A 20,277-nucleotide genomic window follows, 5' to 3' on the forward strand; every position below is an offset into this window, starting at 1 on the left:
TTTGTCAAGTATCATACGTTCACATTCACGAGGAAATGGCTATCATTTCAATTGGTTAAAAATGTCGAAAGCAAAAACTTTCGAAATGCAAAAATTCGAATATGACGCAAAATAGCACACAAAACACATAATGAAGATTTCATTTTGTAGTTTGATTGTGAACGCAACAGAGCCAGCCCATCAACTCGTGAAAATGCGGTGTAGGAAGGCACCCGAGGCCTCGTGTTTAATATGCGATTTAAAACCTCAGCTTCAATTATAACGATCGTTTTCGCCATACAATTCTGTCATATAAAATTTTCATAATGACATGTTTTATGTTCTTCCACCGATTTCACCCCAAATAAAAAATGACCACATGCCAATCTATTATTCAATCAAATCACGACATGCTGTCAATTTCTCCAAATGAGTCACGGCTTCGTGGGCACTCCTGGGAAGAAATATTGGTTTTTTTTTAATGGCGACACATCTTAACGATCTTTAGAAGTATTATTTCGGCATCAGTGTGTGATGTATCAGATTATTTCTTCAAAATCTGATTGATAAAGATACACCAGACAATAACTAATATATTTTCAAAAATGTAGAGAAAGTGTATAAAGTAAACTGCAACGTATCAATGTCTGTCAGAAGTTTGAGAGATTCCAGTCTTACAGGGACAATAAACTATAATTTCACCTTAAGTATTGCAGGTTCTAGTTACAGATAATATTTTAACCATTGTTAGTCTTGTTTCAAAGAAGTTGGCGTTAACTGACGTAATATATAGAATGGGCTGGCAGTGACGTTCACACAGCAGCTGTGAAGTTTACGTCCTAAGGGTGCTGAATCGCCAGTAAGGGTTTAGTGCGATCATTATCAATAATTACTTCAATCAGTGACATACATCACTTAATGAGCTATCGCAATTATCATTTACGACAAATGCGGTAGTTGTCTGCTGCTAGCTAATGTTACATTATCCACACTGCAAGAGCAGACAGCTTCCAATATTGGCATATATTAAAGGATAATACTGTTTTAATTAAGCTTTAATTAGCATGAAATATTTGCCGTGTACGAGATGATTAAGAATTTATAGAGAAGACCCATTCAGATGCCTATAATCCAAGCTAGGTACGTAAGACACGCATGAAAACTTGGCAATGGTATGCAAAAATTCAAGCAGGTCGTCCGTTCAATCAAACCATGGTGCTCTCAGAATGTCACGTGACGATCGTTTAAGACTTTGACCACAAGTACTCCTGAAGTCGATTGACATTTCTAAGAATTCACTAGAAAAAGTACTAATTCTTTACAACAGAATTAAACAATACAATCCTCTAGAAGATTAAACATGAACAATAATAGAGTTTATCAAGATTTTGCGTCGTGGGTTTTCTAAAGTCTATAATCTAATTATCAATGTTCTGAAACTGTAAAACACTTATATGATAAGTCCGCAGGTCAGCTTGTGCAGGCATCGATCCATGTTTTTATCACCGTACGCATTCCTTATAAGGTACATGTCCTTTCTGTTTTACCTTTATGTCTTATTTACTAACATTTAGATCAGTATTACGCTATTTCGAATGACGATTTATTCAGTAGGCCCGTCCTTCACCACATACTGAAGTCCGATGACAATTCTCTACCTACAGGAGCTGTTGATACGTGTCAACGTATACGTATAAAGCTTAGTAGTGGGTCAACTTAAGGCGTATGAGTAATATAAAGCGGGTCCCAACGTGCTCTAAGAGATTGGTATGAAAATATAATTTCGTTTATGAAATATTGTAATAAAACATGCTCTTCCCATAGACTTCAATGTAAAATTTTAGGTGAAATAAATCAAGCAGTAAACAAAATTTTGGTGGATTATTTGTATTTGATGAACCATTCAAAATGACACCATGATGACAAAACTTCCACCATCCATTTATTAGATATGAAATATGGTTATTATACATTAAATACCTTAATGCACGAAAGTTGTGAACTTGCACCTGCTGCAAAGACATATATATGTTAAGAACGGAAGACCTTAATAATTCCGTCCTGAAAAAGTAGATAAAATGATGGCGGTGGGGTTTTAACAATCCACTGTCCGATTGACCGCGCGCAGCGTACACCTGACTTTTCGAACTCTAACGAGCGTCTGGATAATGATATCAGGTGACAGTTGAAATTATTTGCAGAGCGATTTAAGCCCACAGAAGTACTTCACGGGTGTCATTTTGTCCGTATACTGTGTCAGGATAAGCGTTCATCATGTTGTTATATATTTATAGGTGAGTACTGAAGAGTTGGGAATTGATTTTGAGTACGTCATTCACAGCTTCAGTTTATAACAATATGATGGAGATAGTTTTATCCTATTCTTCGGGAAGTGAATCCATGGATAATGATTGGATCCTTCCGTCCTCATTAATTCATATTTCCAAATGATCTACGAATTAATTATTTGGACTTTGCAATTCCTGCATTTTGAGTTGTAGAGAAGTGAATTGTATACATATGTATGTAGTATGATCTCAAAAGAAAATATTTATCTAAACTTAGTCATAACTATGGCCTATGATTAAATTTAAGGTATATTAATTTACAATTAACACCCCTCGTCAATGAAAAGATATCTGAAGGAACATCTGGTATTATACAAAAGGGTTTTAAAGTATAGAGCATGGTCTTCAAAGAAATTTTAAAAATGTAATAATTTATAAACTTTGAAACAACAGTGAACTGTTTCAGGAATACACGTTTTTAGTGATATTAAACCCATAAGCCTTTAGTTACGGTCACCTGAGTATCGTGCAGAAACAACTTTACATGCACATAGAATTGCTATGTTGCAGTACGAATATCTTTCAACCCCGGAGAACGGAATGGGCTTTAGATTGAGTGATCGATTACTAAACATCATTTGGTTATAAGTCTCTCTCTCTCTCTCTCTCTCTCTCTCTCTCTCTCTCTCTACACACACACACACAGATATATATATATATATATATATATATATATATATATAAACTTGCGGCTTGAACTCGTGACCCTGGTCAAGAAAATTAATTTAGTTTTGGTAGTTCCAACTTATTACCCTTTTACAAGCATAATTTGGGTTACATGTTCAGTTTAGCTGTTTGAAGTTCCGGACAAGAAACTATATTAATTATTTGAACTATAGAACCCAGCCTTAGTTATAGTCCCTGGGCAAATGGAGTGACATCTACCGGTGACGTGTTTGATTTCCGAGAGTTAGCAAAACGATTTAGAAAAAATATATATATAGAACCCTGACGGGTCGCAGTGGAACAGATCGCAGTAGGACACCTGAGTATAATCTGGTGACCCCCAAAACACACCATTTCTAAAGCCAGCTGACTATTATACATCAAATAACGTAAATGATAATTTATCACATTCATGTCCTCAATTCTATTAAATGTCAGCATGTTATAAATCCTTGTCTCATTCAGATAATATATGAATTCAAGATGTTTAATTCTCACGTCAACTTGAAACTTAGACTGAAGGGAATATGTCCGGTAGTGACTATCCCCCCAATTACATTTTGAGATTGGCTAACGTACCTCTCGAGAATATTTCACTTGTATGGAGACGTCACCATTGCCGGTGAAGGGCTGCATAATTTAGATCTATGCTCGACGCTTACGGCCTTTGAGCAGGGAGAGATCTTTATCGTGCCACACTTACTGTGACACGGACCTCGGTCGGACTCATCCGAAGAATCGCCCCATTTAGTCCCCTCTCACGACAAGCAAGGGATACTGAGGACCTATTCTAACCCCGATCCTCACGGGATATGTATCAAATGAAAGATATCTTTAATTCAAATGAATTAAGAACAATTTATGAATAATTTCGTGCATTAGTTCTGTTATATTTATTGATATCATATACAGTAAATACAATTTGATTATTAGGAAGTCACTTGGAGTTTCAAATTAAATGTCCCTCGTGAAACATAAATGATCTCTCCGTAGTGAAAATTAGATAATGATTTTACGAATGCAATTGTAATCCGTCATGCCGAATAAATGAGGAAGGACTTTTTTATTGCATGTTTAAATTGTCGCGCATATGTATTAATGAAAGATATTTTTAATTCAAATGAATTAAGAATTTATGAATAATTGCGTGCATTAGTTCTGTTATATTTATTGATATCATATACATGTACAGTAAATAAAACTTGATTATTAGGAAGTCACTTGGAGTTTCAAATTAAATGTCGCTCGTGTAACATAAATGATCTCTCTCCGTACTGAAAATTAGATCGTGATTTTACGAATGCAATTGTAATCCGTCATGTCGAATAATTGACCAAAGACAAAATCAACGGTTGTTCATAATTTCAAACTCTGTAAATTGCGAATGTGTTTATAATGGTAGTTTTTGTTCGGTGCGACAATTTAAGGGCAATATATGAATACACGTCGTTTCTTCTCCTCAAACACAATAATCAATTAAAAGATAATGCACTATATGAATGACAAACAGAAAAACTGCTTTAACAGTGGTCTGATTTCTTGGACACTGTTAGTTAGTGTACTATCTAATTTCGGTAAAATGTTTCAACTTTTAAGTTAAAACTTTCCAGAACAGCCCCAGACCATTCGATATCTGACATATTGGACAGTTATTAACTTATTACTTACTTTCACGATCTGTGTCATCACAAAACATGATGAACTAAACTAAAAACTTTTTTGTGTTTATCCATGTGTTTGTACATATCAGTAACTATTAATAAATTATTACAAAAAGTCGTAACAGTGACTTCTATAATCAGGGGGGAAATTCAGAACATCGAAAATATCAGATGAATATCGTATTAAAAATTTATCGATGTAAAACTTATACGGTACCAATTTTGATGCACCAGATGCGCATTTTGACAAATAATGTCTCTTCAATGATGCTCAACCGAAATGTTTGGAATCCGAAATAACTATGAAGTTTTCGAGCTAAATATAGCCAAAACCAGCGTGCCAAAAAAGTGGAGCCAAATTCGTCCAAGGATAAGAGCTATACATGAGGGAGAAAATCCTTAATTTTGAAATGAATTTCTAAATTTTATAACAGCAATTAAATATACATCCGTATTTTCAAGCTAGTAACGAGGTACTTAGCTACTGGGCTGTAGAGACCCTCGGGGACTAACAGTCCACCAGCAGAGGCCTCGACCCAGGGGTCATAATGTAAAACTTATACGGTACCAATTTTGATGCATCAGATCGTTGGTCTCGGAAAGGGGTAGGGGGGGGGGGGCAGTGGCGGTATTAAGGGGGGGAGGTGTCGGCTCCCCATGATTTTTCGAATTCAAGGTAAATCGTGGTCTCTTGTTTAGAAAAATGTAAACAATTAAAGAAGCAATAATTTCTTCCACTCTCGGAGAAAAAAATGACAAAATATTTCTATTTATCGAATAACTTTTATTGGGAAGACTTACATTTAAAAAAAAAAAAAAAAAAACCTTAAAATTTGCGTCATTTTATTAATTTGACCGTATTAAAATTGACAGAAAAAAGTATTTTAAAAAAAATTGCTACAATCATGTAGGAGACATATTTCAAGCCCTATAAAATTTGAAAACCCAGGAATTTACGGGAGCTTCGCCCTTGGTCCCCTGTTTCATAAATCTAACCGCACGGTGTGTCCTTCGTTTAAGTTCTTTATAAAATGACAAATATGGGCCTAGTCAAAAGTATTATATACTTGATGAAATCCCGCGCAAGCCTTTCATGCATTTGTGTTCTGATCTTGACTTGGAAAGGCTGCACATCTATATTGGATGCGAAATCTGCTTCGGCCAAAGTTAAATGGTCAATTTAAAATCATTATGAGAGAAGCATGTGAAAAGTGAAAATAACGAACAGTGATTAATCTCATAACTTCTATAAGCAATACAAAAATAGAGAGTTGGTCAAACACGGACCCCTGGATATACATACCAGAGGTGGGATCAGGTGCCTAGGAGGAGTAAGCATCCCCTGTTGACCGGTCACACCCGCCGTAAGCCCTATATCTTGACCAGGTAAATGTAATTCTTTATCTGGTTAATATATATTCATTATGAAAGAAGTATGTTATTCTTGTCGAAGATATGGTTTTTACAGGGGTGGTATTGGATGCGCATTCTTAACCCAAGGGGTCAATATAACCGTCACCCACGGTCATTCATTTCATATGACGTCATGGTAATGGACTTTCAATTTATTGTTTGTGACATGATTTTGAAGTAACTACCATTAAATGGCTTTTATAAGAGTTCAATCATGAATAATGGTATCAAAATAAGCAGTGTTTTAATTGTAAAACAGTTTGAATGTGCCCTTTAGGAGACATTAGCCCCATCACGAGAGTTATAATGGCGTTTGGTCGCCGTATTTAGGTCTAATATCAACACCGGATCTCGTATTCATTTAAATGCACTCAAATGCAAAGCTACTCCATTCTTCAAATAAAATTAAACAAAGCTCTGACATTAATATAACTCTTTGTTTCGTAAACATTAGAGATCACAGAAACAAAAATTATAACCGTTATTTATTCATTTGTTTTAATGAAGCATGCTATTACGAATAAATACTATGCAAAGATAAATCTAGTTGACTGCATTTTCTATATGAATCTAATGGTTCTTTCAATATACTTAATGGCTACACTGACAAGCAGTGCCACACTCAAAGATTCACACTGAAAAGCACGTCATCATCTTCTATACATGTATCTCATCATTATACGTAATCTACTAAAGGTTAAATTTTACTGATCACCGGTGCAAGGAAACCTAAAGGGTTTACCTAGGAATATCCCAGTCGTTTTGGAATACACATGCATGTAATTTAAATCAAATGTCACATTGATAAATTTAAACAGACCATACTCTGATCAAATTCCTTTCCTTGTCCATGTTTTCCAACTTCTTTTTCTTACCCACTTTGGTCAATACGCCGGTTTCGAGATACGTCCGAGTTTTTTCACTGTCATGATCGTGTGCAGGATTGGACAAAACAAGATGGCAGACGGCATTTCCAAACAAAGGTAGGCTCTTAAAACTCTTCATTTTACCGACTTATTAGACGACGAATTTATGAATTTAAAACACTACCTGGCCAGGGAGGCATCATTAAGTTGATTGGTTGTTGGAATTTTTACTCATGTACACGTACAACTCTAAATTCATTGATCGAAGTTGACGATGTTGCCTCGATAGAATCCGAAGCGGGCGAAGATGTTTCTAATCATGTTTTCATGCATTTTAAGAAAGATACTTTCGGTAAAATAGACTCTGCACATATCTTTTGATGAAAACTTCAACCAGTGTATGCGATTTGTCCCTTAAATTGCCTTGGTTAGATAGATATCTTGACTTGAACATTTGCTAATGTGCAGGATTGGACTGTGGTCGTTTCCACGATAAACGTGCCGGATTGGACCTCCATTTTGGTTCAGGATTGGACCCTTTCTTAAATACATGCATTTTTTCTCTCTTACAGATCCAGTCAGGAGCGGACTTCCTTAAGCTTAAAAGTTGCAAGTGAATGAAGTGTGTTCTATTTATGGTCTCCTACTAAAACCATGGTTTTGACAAACCTAAAAGAGCACGTGGAGCAAGGAACTATCAGTAAGCCGGAAGAGCCAGCTCGAAAATCTTTTAAGTGTTTGAGAATTTTACCGCGCACATGAATCTAAAGTTCTGCCACACGTTAGAAGGAGCCTTGTTCTCGAAGATCAACATGTTGAAAAGTCTTCATTTTGCAGAAGCAAATACATTTATATTGTATATACACATGTAGACCATGTTCGATTCCCAACCACTTAACATTTGTGATATCTGCATGGAATTATTAAAACTGAGCATGGGTTGGCGTATAATAATCTCTTCAGGCATGATGGTTTACATTTCACAAAGCTGTTCAATGACAATAAAGACTATAAGATGTTGAGATGTTCATGTTTTCAATACTTAATCATCTGTCCACATGCACTTGTTCCTTTCATATGTATGCTTCTGCTGGAGCCAGTTTTGCTTGTTAAAGCGGGATTTATTATCTTTTGAAAAATTTCCCTATCATTTTAATTCTAATAATCTTGAGTGCATATGTCGTGCAAGATATCGAGGCCAACTCACTTACAAGGATAATTACTTACGGTAAAAGTGTTTGTTAGAATGTAAAACTTATACGGTACCAATTTTGATGCACCAGATGCGCATTTCGACAAATAATGTCTCTTCAGTGATGCTCAACCGAAATGTTTGAAATCCGAAATAACTATGAAGTTTTAGATCTAAATATAGCCAAAAATAGCGTGCCAAACAAGTGGAGCCAAATTTGTCCAAGGATAAGAGCTATGCATGAGGGAGATAATCCTTAATTTTGAAATGAATTTCTAAATTTTATAACAGCAATTAAATATACATCCGTATTTTCAAGCTAGTAATAAATATCAGTATTTTTGTATTTAAAAACCTTTCGTTTCTTGTAATTACATTGAATTCAACCTTAGAGTGCATATACTGATGAAAGAAAATAAAAAGGATATTTTCTCAGAAATTCGCAATATCACTCCTGTAGCTGAAAGATGAACCTAAATGAAAAGCAGTTTTGTCCATGATGTTTTTCCTTCTTCAATATTTGCTGCTCAGATGAGAGGTTACTCTTCAATACAAATTTTTCACTAGTTGTTATTAGTTCAATACAAACGCAATAACATTGAAATATATTTAATAACAAATAAAAATTAAGAACACTTCTGGTTCAATGAAATAACACATCAGCATGTGTAAAATGCAATGTAAAAGATTAGTAGTATCTCTGTAAAACAAAACATAATACCGTAAAAATAATCGTTTCATAATGTACATAAACGGATATATAAAACGGCTGCCATGGTATATGTATGCACTTCGTGTATTCAGAAAACAATGTAATTTTTTGTACTTCATGTTTCTTTTATAAGCGTGTGTTGCACTGGTCACAAACGAAGACAATTTCTCTGATTGATGTTTCCTTTTTTGTATTGTATTGTATTGTATTGTTTATTGGCTTTAAGCCTTACGGCTCATCAGCATAATACATATTCAATTACAAAGTATAAACAAAAAAGATGTATACAGTATGAAAAGTGGAGTGAATATTAGAGGATGGACATACATGAAGAGAGTTATAAGACAAGTTTACATAAAAAAGAAACCAACAAAAACCAGCATATACATTAGACGATAGTTTGGCTAGATCGTAAGAGTAAAGCACCTTTTAAAAATTTACCCAGATTACAGATTTGTTTTCTATTATGAATTGACATCAATTGTACCAGTTTAAACATAGAAGCATGCGACCAATAATATTTTTTTATATATGCAGATCTGAGGTTTTTGTACAAAGGACATATTAAAATAAAATGATATTCGTCCTCAACTTCGTTCAAATTACAGAATTCACACAATCGATCTTGTCTTGCTGTGCCATTATATCTACCTTGTTCAATTCTAAGCTGGTGAGCAGACAATCTAAATTTTGCTAAAAGATTAATAAGATTTTCCGGAATAGATTTTGTCAAGTAAAATTGAATGGTAACATTATCAATAAGGTGTCTATACAGAATACATTTGGGTGAATTAACAAAAAATTCATCTCGTGACTGCATGAAGTTGTCAGTTAAACGCTGTTTGAGACATTCTAGAAATAAAACTTCATTATTAACATAGTGGTTAAACCATACATCACCAAATCCTTTCGATAATAATAAATGCTTAACTTGGCAGCGCCAATTACAGTTCTTGTGATTGCAAATCAACATGTCATCATATATAGATTGAAGGATACAATTTTTACAGGCCTACGAAATTCAGAATTGGTCTTGAATTCCTCACCACCAATATCGCACATTCGAAGTGTACCCATCTCATGGAATGAAGTTCTAGGGCTTGATACCTGAAACAAAGGAGAAATCTATTGTTACAGAGGATTATAAAATGATGATAATTTCTCACGTGTTTTATAGGTCAAAATGGCCTTATATATCCTGGATACGAACAGTCAACGTTACATCTGCAAAGATTGGTGATTCATGTATAGATCTGTTATATTGGTTCTATTTGAAGGAGATAACGAATGAATATTTTTACAGTAGCAATTGTCGTCGTTGGGAACTTAAACGACGATGTAATTTGATAACAGTAAAAAAAAATTCAAAATACACCATGGTCATGTTGGAAATGTCTGAGAATCTAATAAGCTACATTAATCAAACTAAAATATGATAAAGTGAAGTCGAGATTCGAAAATATAAAGGATTTTGAAAATAAAGATAAAAAGAGGGTCCAATCCTGAACCAAAATGGAGGTCCAATCCGGCACGTTTATCGTGGAAACGACCACAGTCCAATCCTGCACATTAGCAAATGTTCAAGTCAAGATATCTATCTAACCAAGGCAATTTAAGGGACAAATCGCATACACTGGTTGAAGTTTTCATCAAAAGATATGTGCAGAGTCTATTTTACCGAAAGTATCTTTCTTAAAATGCATGAAAACATGATTAGAAACATCTTCGCCCGCTTCGGATTCTATCGAGGCAACATCGTCAACTTCGATCAATGAATTTAGAGTTGTACGTGTACATGAGTAAAAATTCCAACAACCAATCAACTTAATGATGCCTCCCTGGCCAGGCAGTGTTTTAAATTCATAAATTCGTCGTCTAATAAGTCGGTAAAATGAAGAGTTTTAAGAGCCTACCTTTGTTTGGAAATGCCGTCTGCCATCTTGTTTTGTCCAATCCTGCACACGATCATGACAGTGTTTTTTCCTTTGGAGAACTCTCGTATATAATAAGGCGCAAAACAATTTTGATCACATTCGGGAGTGAGATAAATTTGAGGGTGTTGTACCGAAGCGGGAATTTTCCATTGCGTATTCGCCATTTAAATACCTGAAGGATTCCCCAGTACTAGGGACAAGCCTATTACATTTTATGTATCAATACATTATACATGTAGTCTAAAGATAATTTTTGAAATCGTGAAAATTAAATTGTCTTCTTTTTTCTGAGTATCAGATACAATGTATACGGTTACATGTTACGAGTGTATCAAATATTTAATATTCTATACTACTACAGACCAAAAGCTCTTATACTCGTAAGTATTATTTTCTACAACCAACAATTGGCAACTGTAGTACATGACTCTGGCCACAAAACAAAATATGGGAAGTTTAATACGCATTAATAAAGTTCAACATTATTCGAAGTACATGCACATGGAAAAATTGATTCAACATAGCAATTTGCTACTGGAATACATATAAACTCAAACTGTTTAACGGTTATTTACCTTGTTTGGCCTTAAAGTGTTCCTTCCAAAGCTTTACAAAGTTCACAACTGTTTTTCGTAAAAGGCACCATGCCTTTGTCAACAACTTTCATTCAGAAAAACATACAAGTTCTCGTTAACAGTCTTGACTATTAAAACACAAGTATTGCATGCTGTATTCGGCGTGTTTGTTGAGAGTCCTATTCACAAACTAAACAGTGTCCAGGTTGGACTCTTATTTCAAACTCGGCACATGGTAACAAACAGAGATGTGAAATGAAACATAACTAGAAGTCTGTTTCAATTAAGAAAAGAAATCTAGATGGAAAACGTAATATGAACCAAAAAAAATTTGTTAGTGAGGGAATCGAACCCGGTCGTTTTAAAAATAGAAAACATCTTTTAAAATTACATGTACATATAAGAGTCGACGACCTTACCCATTGAGCCACGCAGCGGACCATACATTACTAAGGAAAATTAACGTACAGGTGAAGTTGAAAATAATACAAGTGAAATCGTTTCGATTTTTTTAAATTTACAAAAACAATGCCCTCGTGAAACAAAATTTCAAAGCGACAGATTTTTATAGGAAAACTCGAAGAACATGTTCATGCTAAATTTATTTTGTTTAACAGAGGCAGTTTTTCTGAAATTCGGGAATACCCCTCCAATTTAACGCTAAAAATTATATAAATCGCTTATTGCTTGATTTAAACTCGAAATATTTTGGCTAATTTTGTCAATAGACGCCTTTTAAACTTATTCTCAAAAAATATTGAATCAAGACATACGTTCCAATTGGTTTTATCATATATTTGAATAATTTAAATTTTTCTATCTTTCATGCAGCACCTCTAGGGAAACTAACATGAAACGTGCAACACCTTCTTTTCAACATTGCATAAGTAGATCTGCTCAGAAAGTTTCTCATACGCAGTTTCATCACCGAAATTCCACTGATACATAAACTAAGCAAGTGATAAGTATTCAGGGAGTAGTTAAATACATGTAATTCTTATTACATGTATATCACGTTATTTCGTTGTTTGCACGTATCATATCCAGGAAATTACTTGCAAATATGACATTGTTTTCATGTTTCCACTTTAGAAAAATATTTCCTTCGATAGTATTTTGTATTTCCTGCGTTTACATATCTAAAGAGAAGCCGCTCTTAATACAGTTTATTGTCTTCTCCATTGACTGTAGGTCCGCTCTGACTCACTTGGGCATTCGAAGTTCCACTTAATGCACCCCCTACGCAGAAGAGCTCTTCGACTTATCTCGAAACTGGCTACTCCTGCTGTGACACATGGCCTCGTTTTTGCGGTCTCATCCGAAGGTCCACGCCCCATTTAGTCGCCTCTTACGACAAGATGTACTGAGGACCTGGTCTAACCCGGATCCCCACCGGGACCCTTGCCATTCGGAATTTATATATAACATGAAAACCCTGCTTTTAACAGTTCAGAAGATATTGCCCATGATCCTCTCTAAAATAATACCACTAAAACGCAGTATAAACATGTCATTGCTCTCACGGTTAATTTATAATGGCGTACTATGAAACATGCTAAGGATTTTATATCGGTATCTATAACATTGTAATATATTGTCTGACGTGTTTCATACCGATTGTTAAGCCATTCTTGGCACACTGATTTTTACTGCGGATAACTCCGTTTACCTGATCAGGATATGGGGCTCACGGCGGGTGTGACCGGTCAACAGGGGATGCTTACTCCTCCTAGGCACCTGATCCCACCTCTGGTGTGTCCAGGGGTCCGTGTTTGCCCAACTATCTATTTTGTATTGCTTGTAGGAGTTATGAGATTGATTACTGTTCGTTATCTTCACCTTGCATAGTTAAGCATTTAATATCGGTATCTATAAAATTGTACTATATAGTTAAGCATTTAATGTCGGAATCTATAACATTGTACTATATAGTTCAGCATTTAATATCGGTATCTATAATACTGTACTATATAGTTAAGCATTTAATATCGGTATCTATAATATTATAATATATAGCTAAGCATTTAATATCGGTATCTATAATACTGTATATAGTTAAACATTTAATATCGGTATCTATAATATACTATATAGCTAAGCATTTAATATCGGTATATATAATACTGTACTATATAGTTAAACATTTAATATTGGTATTTATAATATAATACGGTATAGTTAAACATTTAATATCGGTATCTATAACATTGTACTATACAGACACTCTCTGTTGGAATCTAATCCTGTAGAGATTTTAAAACATTTACGTTCAATAATTTCCGTCACATTTCATGCTAAACAATCCAACAGGCTTTACTGCTTTAAAACCTCTTTTTACAAAGAGTCCAATCTGCAGTAGATACAATGTAAATAACACACCACACATACACAGTGTCCTTCTTTTAAAAAGTTGCATTTATCAAAGAGAGACATCCCTAGAAAACTTTGAAGCTTTGGAACAAACGATAGTTTTTTTGAGAAATGACATGAAACAATAAGCAAATGGAAACAAACAATTCCATCCTTAGTTACATTACAAGAACCATTCGCATTAACCTAGTGGTTAAGACGCCTAGAGCCTTGACAAAATTTAACATGCTTAACACACATGGCTGTTCCTTCGCCATGCGTCAGGCATTAAAAGAGAAAACCTCATGACATTCCGATATGATCTTCAAAACGGAAGTCCCGAATTGGGATGACTAGGAACCCTCACGGTTATAACATGTGTACGTCAAAGGTTGTGTCTTTTCACCTACAATTGGCATGGTGACGTCTCTGTATGAGTGAAACATTCTCGAATGCGATGTTAAAACCAAAACAAAAAAATCATCCATATAGTTGTATTGTAAATTTCTGTGGCATGTTCTGTCTGTAGTCCGCACATTCTTTGTAAATCTGGTTTTAAAGCAGTGTATTGTTTGGACTGCACAGCACGAAATATGACGGAAATTGAAACGCAAGATAAAATCGTTTGATAGAATTAGATCTTTCACTTTGTAATGGTACGAGTGACCTGTTTATGTGAAGTAAAACTAAGGTATTAAATTTTCTTATAACTACATTTAATTACAATATCCTTGTTTAACCCGTAATATATTATTGAAACGAGTTTTATATCTCTGGTTCGTATTCTCAGAGAAAGAGAGAATATTTCACATTATGAAATAGTTGCCATAGATTTACGGTGTATGCATTTAAAGGACTTTGTCCCTTTCTCCTCGTTGATGTGAATCACGCTACGAGTAACATGCCATTTTGGAGAATGTGTGTAGTTTCATGGTTCAGTTATCTAGCATATAGTATTTTCGCGTTATTCAATAGAATTTAAAACAAAACTTTAAATCGACGTTACTTTTTGACTCGTGCTTTCCTATTATAGACAAGGATTAAGCTGATGGCGAACTCGAAGTCACAATGGGTATTAGAGAACTAAATGTCCGTCAGCAAACAGTGTGTATTAGTTGTTGCTATTTTGTGACACAATTACGTGTCTTCCGCCTTTCAAAAGTATGTAACTATGACCAGTTTCCTGATGAATCACTCGCAGTAAAATATTTTGATGAAAGAGTGTGATTCTTGACTTGTGACTTTTACAGATGAAATGAAAATGAACCAGAGCATTGGATCATCTTACAGAGATTATTACCTCAACGAATCCGGAAGTAATACTACAAATGGATGTAGCAGGATTATCGACATCAACTCAAACATCGTGAGGACTCTGTACATTCCCACTGTTGTGTATGTGGTTATCCTAATGTGTCTGGGAATACCGGGGAACGCGCTGGTTGTTTATGTGTACCATTCATGGCGTCGGTCACCCTCCCGACTCGTTATCATCGCCCTGGCCGTATTCGATCTCGTGAACAATTTATTCACCATTCCAACGGAGATATACTTTATTTACAATCTGTTCGTGAATCCAAATCCAGTATTGTGCAAACTGTCTCGTTTCATAACGTTTTCTATGAACAATGCATCTTCGTGCGTGCTTCTGTTTATAGCGATTGACAGGTTCAAGAGGATTTATAAACCTTTAAAACCACCGTATAGTAATAGGATTACCAAAATTGTTATCGGTGTTTCCTTTCTGTTAGCATTTGTGTTTTCCTGGCCGTCTCTACTCATTTACGGGCCTCGAACAGTTCCATTGCCATTACCGAATGGTGTTTATGTGAAGGGAGAAACTAATGGTGTTTGTGTGAAGGGAGAAATTTGTCACATAGATGATGAATACCGGGACACCATCTACCCATTGCTGTTTAATATCATATTAACTACAGGGACTATCTTGATAGACATTATAATGATTTGTGTTTATGCGTATATTGGAAGCAGGTCGATAAAGGCCATACGGGAAACCAATAAGTTTTTCCCCAAACTTGCCTTCACAACCAATGACAGCATGGATTTCTCTGTAGAATATTCTCACGAGGTTCATGATCCTATCCTAATAAATGGAGAAAAAGACGTGCAATGTGATAGGAAACACTCGGCAACAAATGGCTCGCACTGTGTCTCGACAAGAGATAATTCTTTAGACAGAAAAGGTTCTACTACCACCATTATTTCGACCAAGAAAGCACATTCCTGTAAGTCATCTCGGATCAAAGCGGACAAACGAGGTCGCAGGAAGATGCTTAAATCTACATTTATGCTATTTCTAGTAACCGTTCTGTTTATCGCATCCTTTATACCATACTGTACCTTAGTGTTCATACGATATACACAAAGCTCTTACTACTCGAACCTCTCCAACGCCGGGAAGGCCACTTACAATGTTTTTTTGCGCTCTTATATGCTCAGCAGTGCATTGAATCCTGTCATATATAGTTTTTTAAGCAGTAAGTTTAGGAAACAATGTTATAAAATTGGTCGCAAAATATTTTGCTTTGGTAAATATGTATGAATCAAAATACGTAAACTGTGTCTTATCATTTTTGTGTTCAGTTATTTGTATATTAGTACTCCAATGTCCAACTATTGAATAAAAGTCTACTTTTGTTGATTTAAAGTTTCTAAAAACATATGAAGCACTACATGAATCCGTATGCCCGTCTTCAAATTCTTTAAGAATGCAACCAAGAACAGGGAAACCTAGGACCCCTGGAAACAGATGGGATAATATGCCTAGGTGGACTAAGCACCCCCCGTTAACCGGTCACATCCACTGCGAGTCTCTATATGTTGACAAGGTGAACGGAGTAATCCACAGTAAGGATTTGATGTACATGTAAAGAACGGCCCAACAATGGGCATGAAATACGTCACGCTACAATCGACCCATTGACAGGTTGCTTTTGCCAAATAATATAATAAAGATCATAGAATTTGCAAAATTTTGACTTCAAATGAGACTATTGAAACCCATTCAGCATCCCATTATTTGTCAGTATCCTGCTTCGGTTTAATTATTTCATGCTCTTGTTTATCGAATCCAGGTAATAATGAAATATTGCTACATTAAATGTGGAAAGCTGACAGCAGAGCTGATTGTTTTGATGTTTTCCGCCACACTCAACAATTTTTCAGTTATCTGATGGCGCCCAGTTTTTTGGTTTTTTTTGGGGGGGGGGGGTGGAAGAGAGAACCCAGATACAATGTACCTGGGAAGAGACCACCGACCTTCCGAAAGTAAACTGGGAAACTTTCTCACTTACTGGCGCGAGCGGGATACTAACCTACGCCGACAGAGGTGAGAGGCCGCGTGATTTTGAGCGCGATGCTCTAACCACTCAGCCACGGTAGAGAAGCTGAAGTTATACTAGTATTCCGTGTGTCATAAAGTTGTTTTCTTGGTTTATCATTAACGTCTAAGTATTTTCAGTAAAATATTTCAATATGAAACAGCAACAATATGTTTTATTTCGAGTTGTCTTGACACATGAATGAAAATGAATACAGTTAATAATGTAAACGTCTATATCGAATTAAGCGCCGCAGCAAGATATTTCGTTTTTTCATGTAGAAGTTGTTGAATAAATTGTGTCTCGCAAGAATTCAGTGACATGTTTTAAAGTAGAGGATAACAAACAGTGTCCATGTCAATTCCAACTGTCTAGACTGTTAAAAAAATTGGCGATGAGGAATACCAGAATGTTTTTGATACCAACTTCATATTACTTGTACGTCACCAATAACCATGGATAAAGTGGGCAAATCCTGCCATTACAAACACGTCTAATTCATAGAAGTGAATTTTAGTCAGTTTGATCAAGTAGGTGACTCCATTGATTTTCAGATCAAACGTCATGGGAGTTTTAGGCATTCATAAAACATTTGTAGGTCGACCAAAATCTAGAGAACTATTAGATGACCGCTATTGAATTTCTAATAGAAAGGTCGCTTTCTTTTCTAGAATGCATACCGCAATTGATGTCCCACCGATAAAACTCAAACATCTAATTAAATAGCCATTAAACTCCATAGGCAAATTGAAATATATATATATATATATATATATATATATATATAAACACAGTTAAGCGAGTAGAGTTAAAACGGTCAGGGGTAGCTATGACCTTGGACTTTCACGGAACTCCACATGCTAGATTTAGTAGGACTCCTTTTGGGTTCAAATCATAATTTCAATCCATTATAGATTTATTAGGACTCCTTTTGGGTTCGGCCGCGAAAGACCTTCGTCGTTAAAACATGTAGTACCAGTTCCATCGCCAAACGTTCGGTATGAGGTTCGAATGTCACGGGTCCTTGGAGATAACCTTATAAACGGATGCCCCGTGTCACTGCAGGTGTGGTACGCTAAACAACCCTCACTGCTCAAAGGCCGTAAACGCTTTGTATAGACCTAAATTTTGCAGCCTTCCACCAGCAATGGTGACGTCTCCATAGCAGTGAAAAATTCTCAAATGGGACATTAAACAATATACAATTAATCAATCGTCTGTTTGTCACTTAATCCGAGATTCCTCTGACTCTAACCCCCGCTTTTATATTGTGACATGTGCGGATGCCATATTGAAAAGTGGGAATTCAGCGACACCAGCTGGTGTCGCGACTCTGCCTACCTTTCGCAACTTTATTTCGCGGTTCTAACTTCCGAGACGCGAACAATCAGTAAAGAAATGATTCTTTTACAACTTAATCACAATTAATACGATGCTTTCGCCGTTTAAACGGCCCTATCGCCGACAAATGAAGCATCACTTTGAATTAGATCGCCTCCTCGCCATTCGATTTCTTTGCGCATGACGTCAGCACACAAACTTCCAATTGGGGTCAAACGATCACGTGACCAAAACAACGTTGGAGATTTCACGGCTGAAACTGGTGATGCTGCCAAAATTGTGCTCATATGGGCATCTGAGCCATTTTCGGCAGTTGCATTCCTTATCAATAAATAAATGAAACATTGTTCTCTTGTTTTCTATGCTCTGTTACAACACTTTCATTTGTTTTTTAAAAGAAATACTACAAAGTAATTAGAGACTCCTGTAACATTGGAATTTCTTTAACAATATTTTTTACACATTTAATTTTTGATAAATTATAAATCTATAAATAAGACACAAGAAAAAAAAGGTCAAAATGGCTGCCTTGACTGAAAATGTAATCAACAGAATCCTTTCAGAAAAGCAATTTCATTTTGCAGTGAAACCAGAGCAGTTGAAAATTATTGAATCTATTGTTAATAAAAGAGACACATTTGCTGTATTACCAACAGGCTTTGGGAAAAGTATATGCTATGTCATCCCAGCACTCTATTATGATGAATTAAGTCCCCCCCCTCTCTCTCAATCTCTCTCTTTCTCTCTATCTTGCTCTCTCTCTCTCTCTCTCTCTCTCTCTCTCTCTCTCTCTCTCTCTCTCACCAGTTTCTGCCGTGAAATCTCCACACGTTGTTTTGGTCACGTGATCGTTTGACCCCAATTGGAATTTTGTGTGTTTGTGTGCTGACGTCATGCGCAAAGAAATCGAATGACGAGGAGGCGACCTAATTCAAAGTGATGCTTCATTTGTCGGCGATAGGGCCGTTTAAACGGCGAAAGCATCGTATTAATTGTGATGAAGTTGTAGAAGAATCATTTCTTTACTGATTGCTCGCGTGTCGGAAGTTAGAACCGCGAAATAAAGTTGCGAAAGGTAAGCAGAGTCGCGACACCAGCTGGTGTCGCTGAATTCCCACTTTTCAATATGGCATCCGCTCTGACTCTCCCCCACACATGTCACAATATAAAAGCGGGGGTTAGAGTCAGAGGAATCTCGGATTATTTGTCACTCTGTCCGTCCCACTTTTGTCATCATGCGTAGTTAAAAAGCTGTAGATTTAGTATATGGTTTACCGCTGTACGTCTACAGCTCTACACTAAAGTCATCAAACCAAACGCGTGCGCCAATTTAGTACTCGATAGCATGTCACCAATCATGCACTATCGTGAGTGCAGACCCTGGTAGGAACCACAAGCCTTCATAGCTTTATGTACATGTATCTTCGATAAATATCGATTATTGCAAAGTCTTAATTATTCTGTGTTGTATATCGTAGATTTTTAGCACCAACTTTATCAACACGAAAGCCTGCACATTACACTATCGGAGTATCTCCCTTCAAAAATAAAATGATTCGTCTTCCAATGTAGCAATTAATCATTAACATACTCCCAAGTTTTATGAATTTTGTCGCATTGTTAGCGCCCGAATGAGATATGGTCGTTATAACGATCTAGTTCGTCAATACAACCTCGCATTGGGTCAAATGCTGTCTGACGTGTTTCATACCGATTGTTAAGCCGTTCTTGGCACACTGATTTTGACTGCGGATAACTCCATTTACCTGATCAGGATATGGGGCTCACGGCGGGTGTGACCGGTCAACAGGGGATGCTTACTCCTCCTAGGCACCTGATCCCACCTCTGGTGTGTCCAGGGGTCCGTGTTTGCCCAACTATCTATTTTGTATTGCTTTTC

The 20,277-nt window shown here is 36.1% G+C and overlaps 1 protein-coding gene across 7 annotated transcripts in view; it reads left to right on the forward strand.

Moving 5' to 3' along the window:
- Window positions 1-20,277, forward strand: part of LOC125679046 (uncharacterized) — a 53,655-nt gene that overhangs the window by 25,510 nt on the left and 7,868 nt on the right. The window contains exons 1-3 of one of the 7 annotated variants that reach the window (XM_056156504.1): window positions 10,026-10,073; window positions 14,729-14,799; window positions 14,946-16,357. The exons of 1 other annotated variant lie outside the window; for it this stretch is intronic. In XM_056156504.1, the coding sequence (XP_056012479.1) occupies window positions 14,951-16,258 (1,308 nt within the window). In that variant the 5' untranslated portion in view covers window positions 10,026-10,073; window positions 14,729-14,799; window positions 14,946-14,950 and the 3' untranslated portion in view covers window positions 16,259-16,357. Of the gene's footprint in view, window positions 1-9,847; window positions 10,074-14,728; window positions 16,358-20,277 lie in introns of those variants that run through there. 5 more of the 7 variants (XR_008800575.1, XM_048917949.2, XM_048917951.2 and 2 more) reach the window with 5 other exon arrangements.

This window comes from Ostrea edulis, chromosome 2 (assembly GCF_947568905.1).
Source record: "Ostrea edulis chromosome 2, xbOstEdul1.1, whole genome shotgun sequence".
Classification (NCBI taxonomy): Eukaryota; Metazoa; Mollusca; class Bivalvia; order Ostreida; family Ostreidae; genus Ostrea; species Ostrea edulis.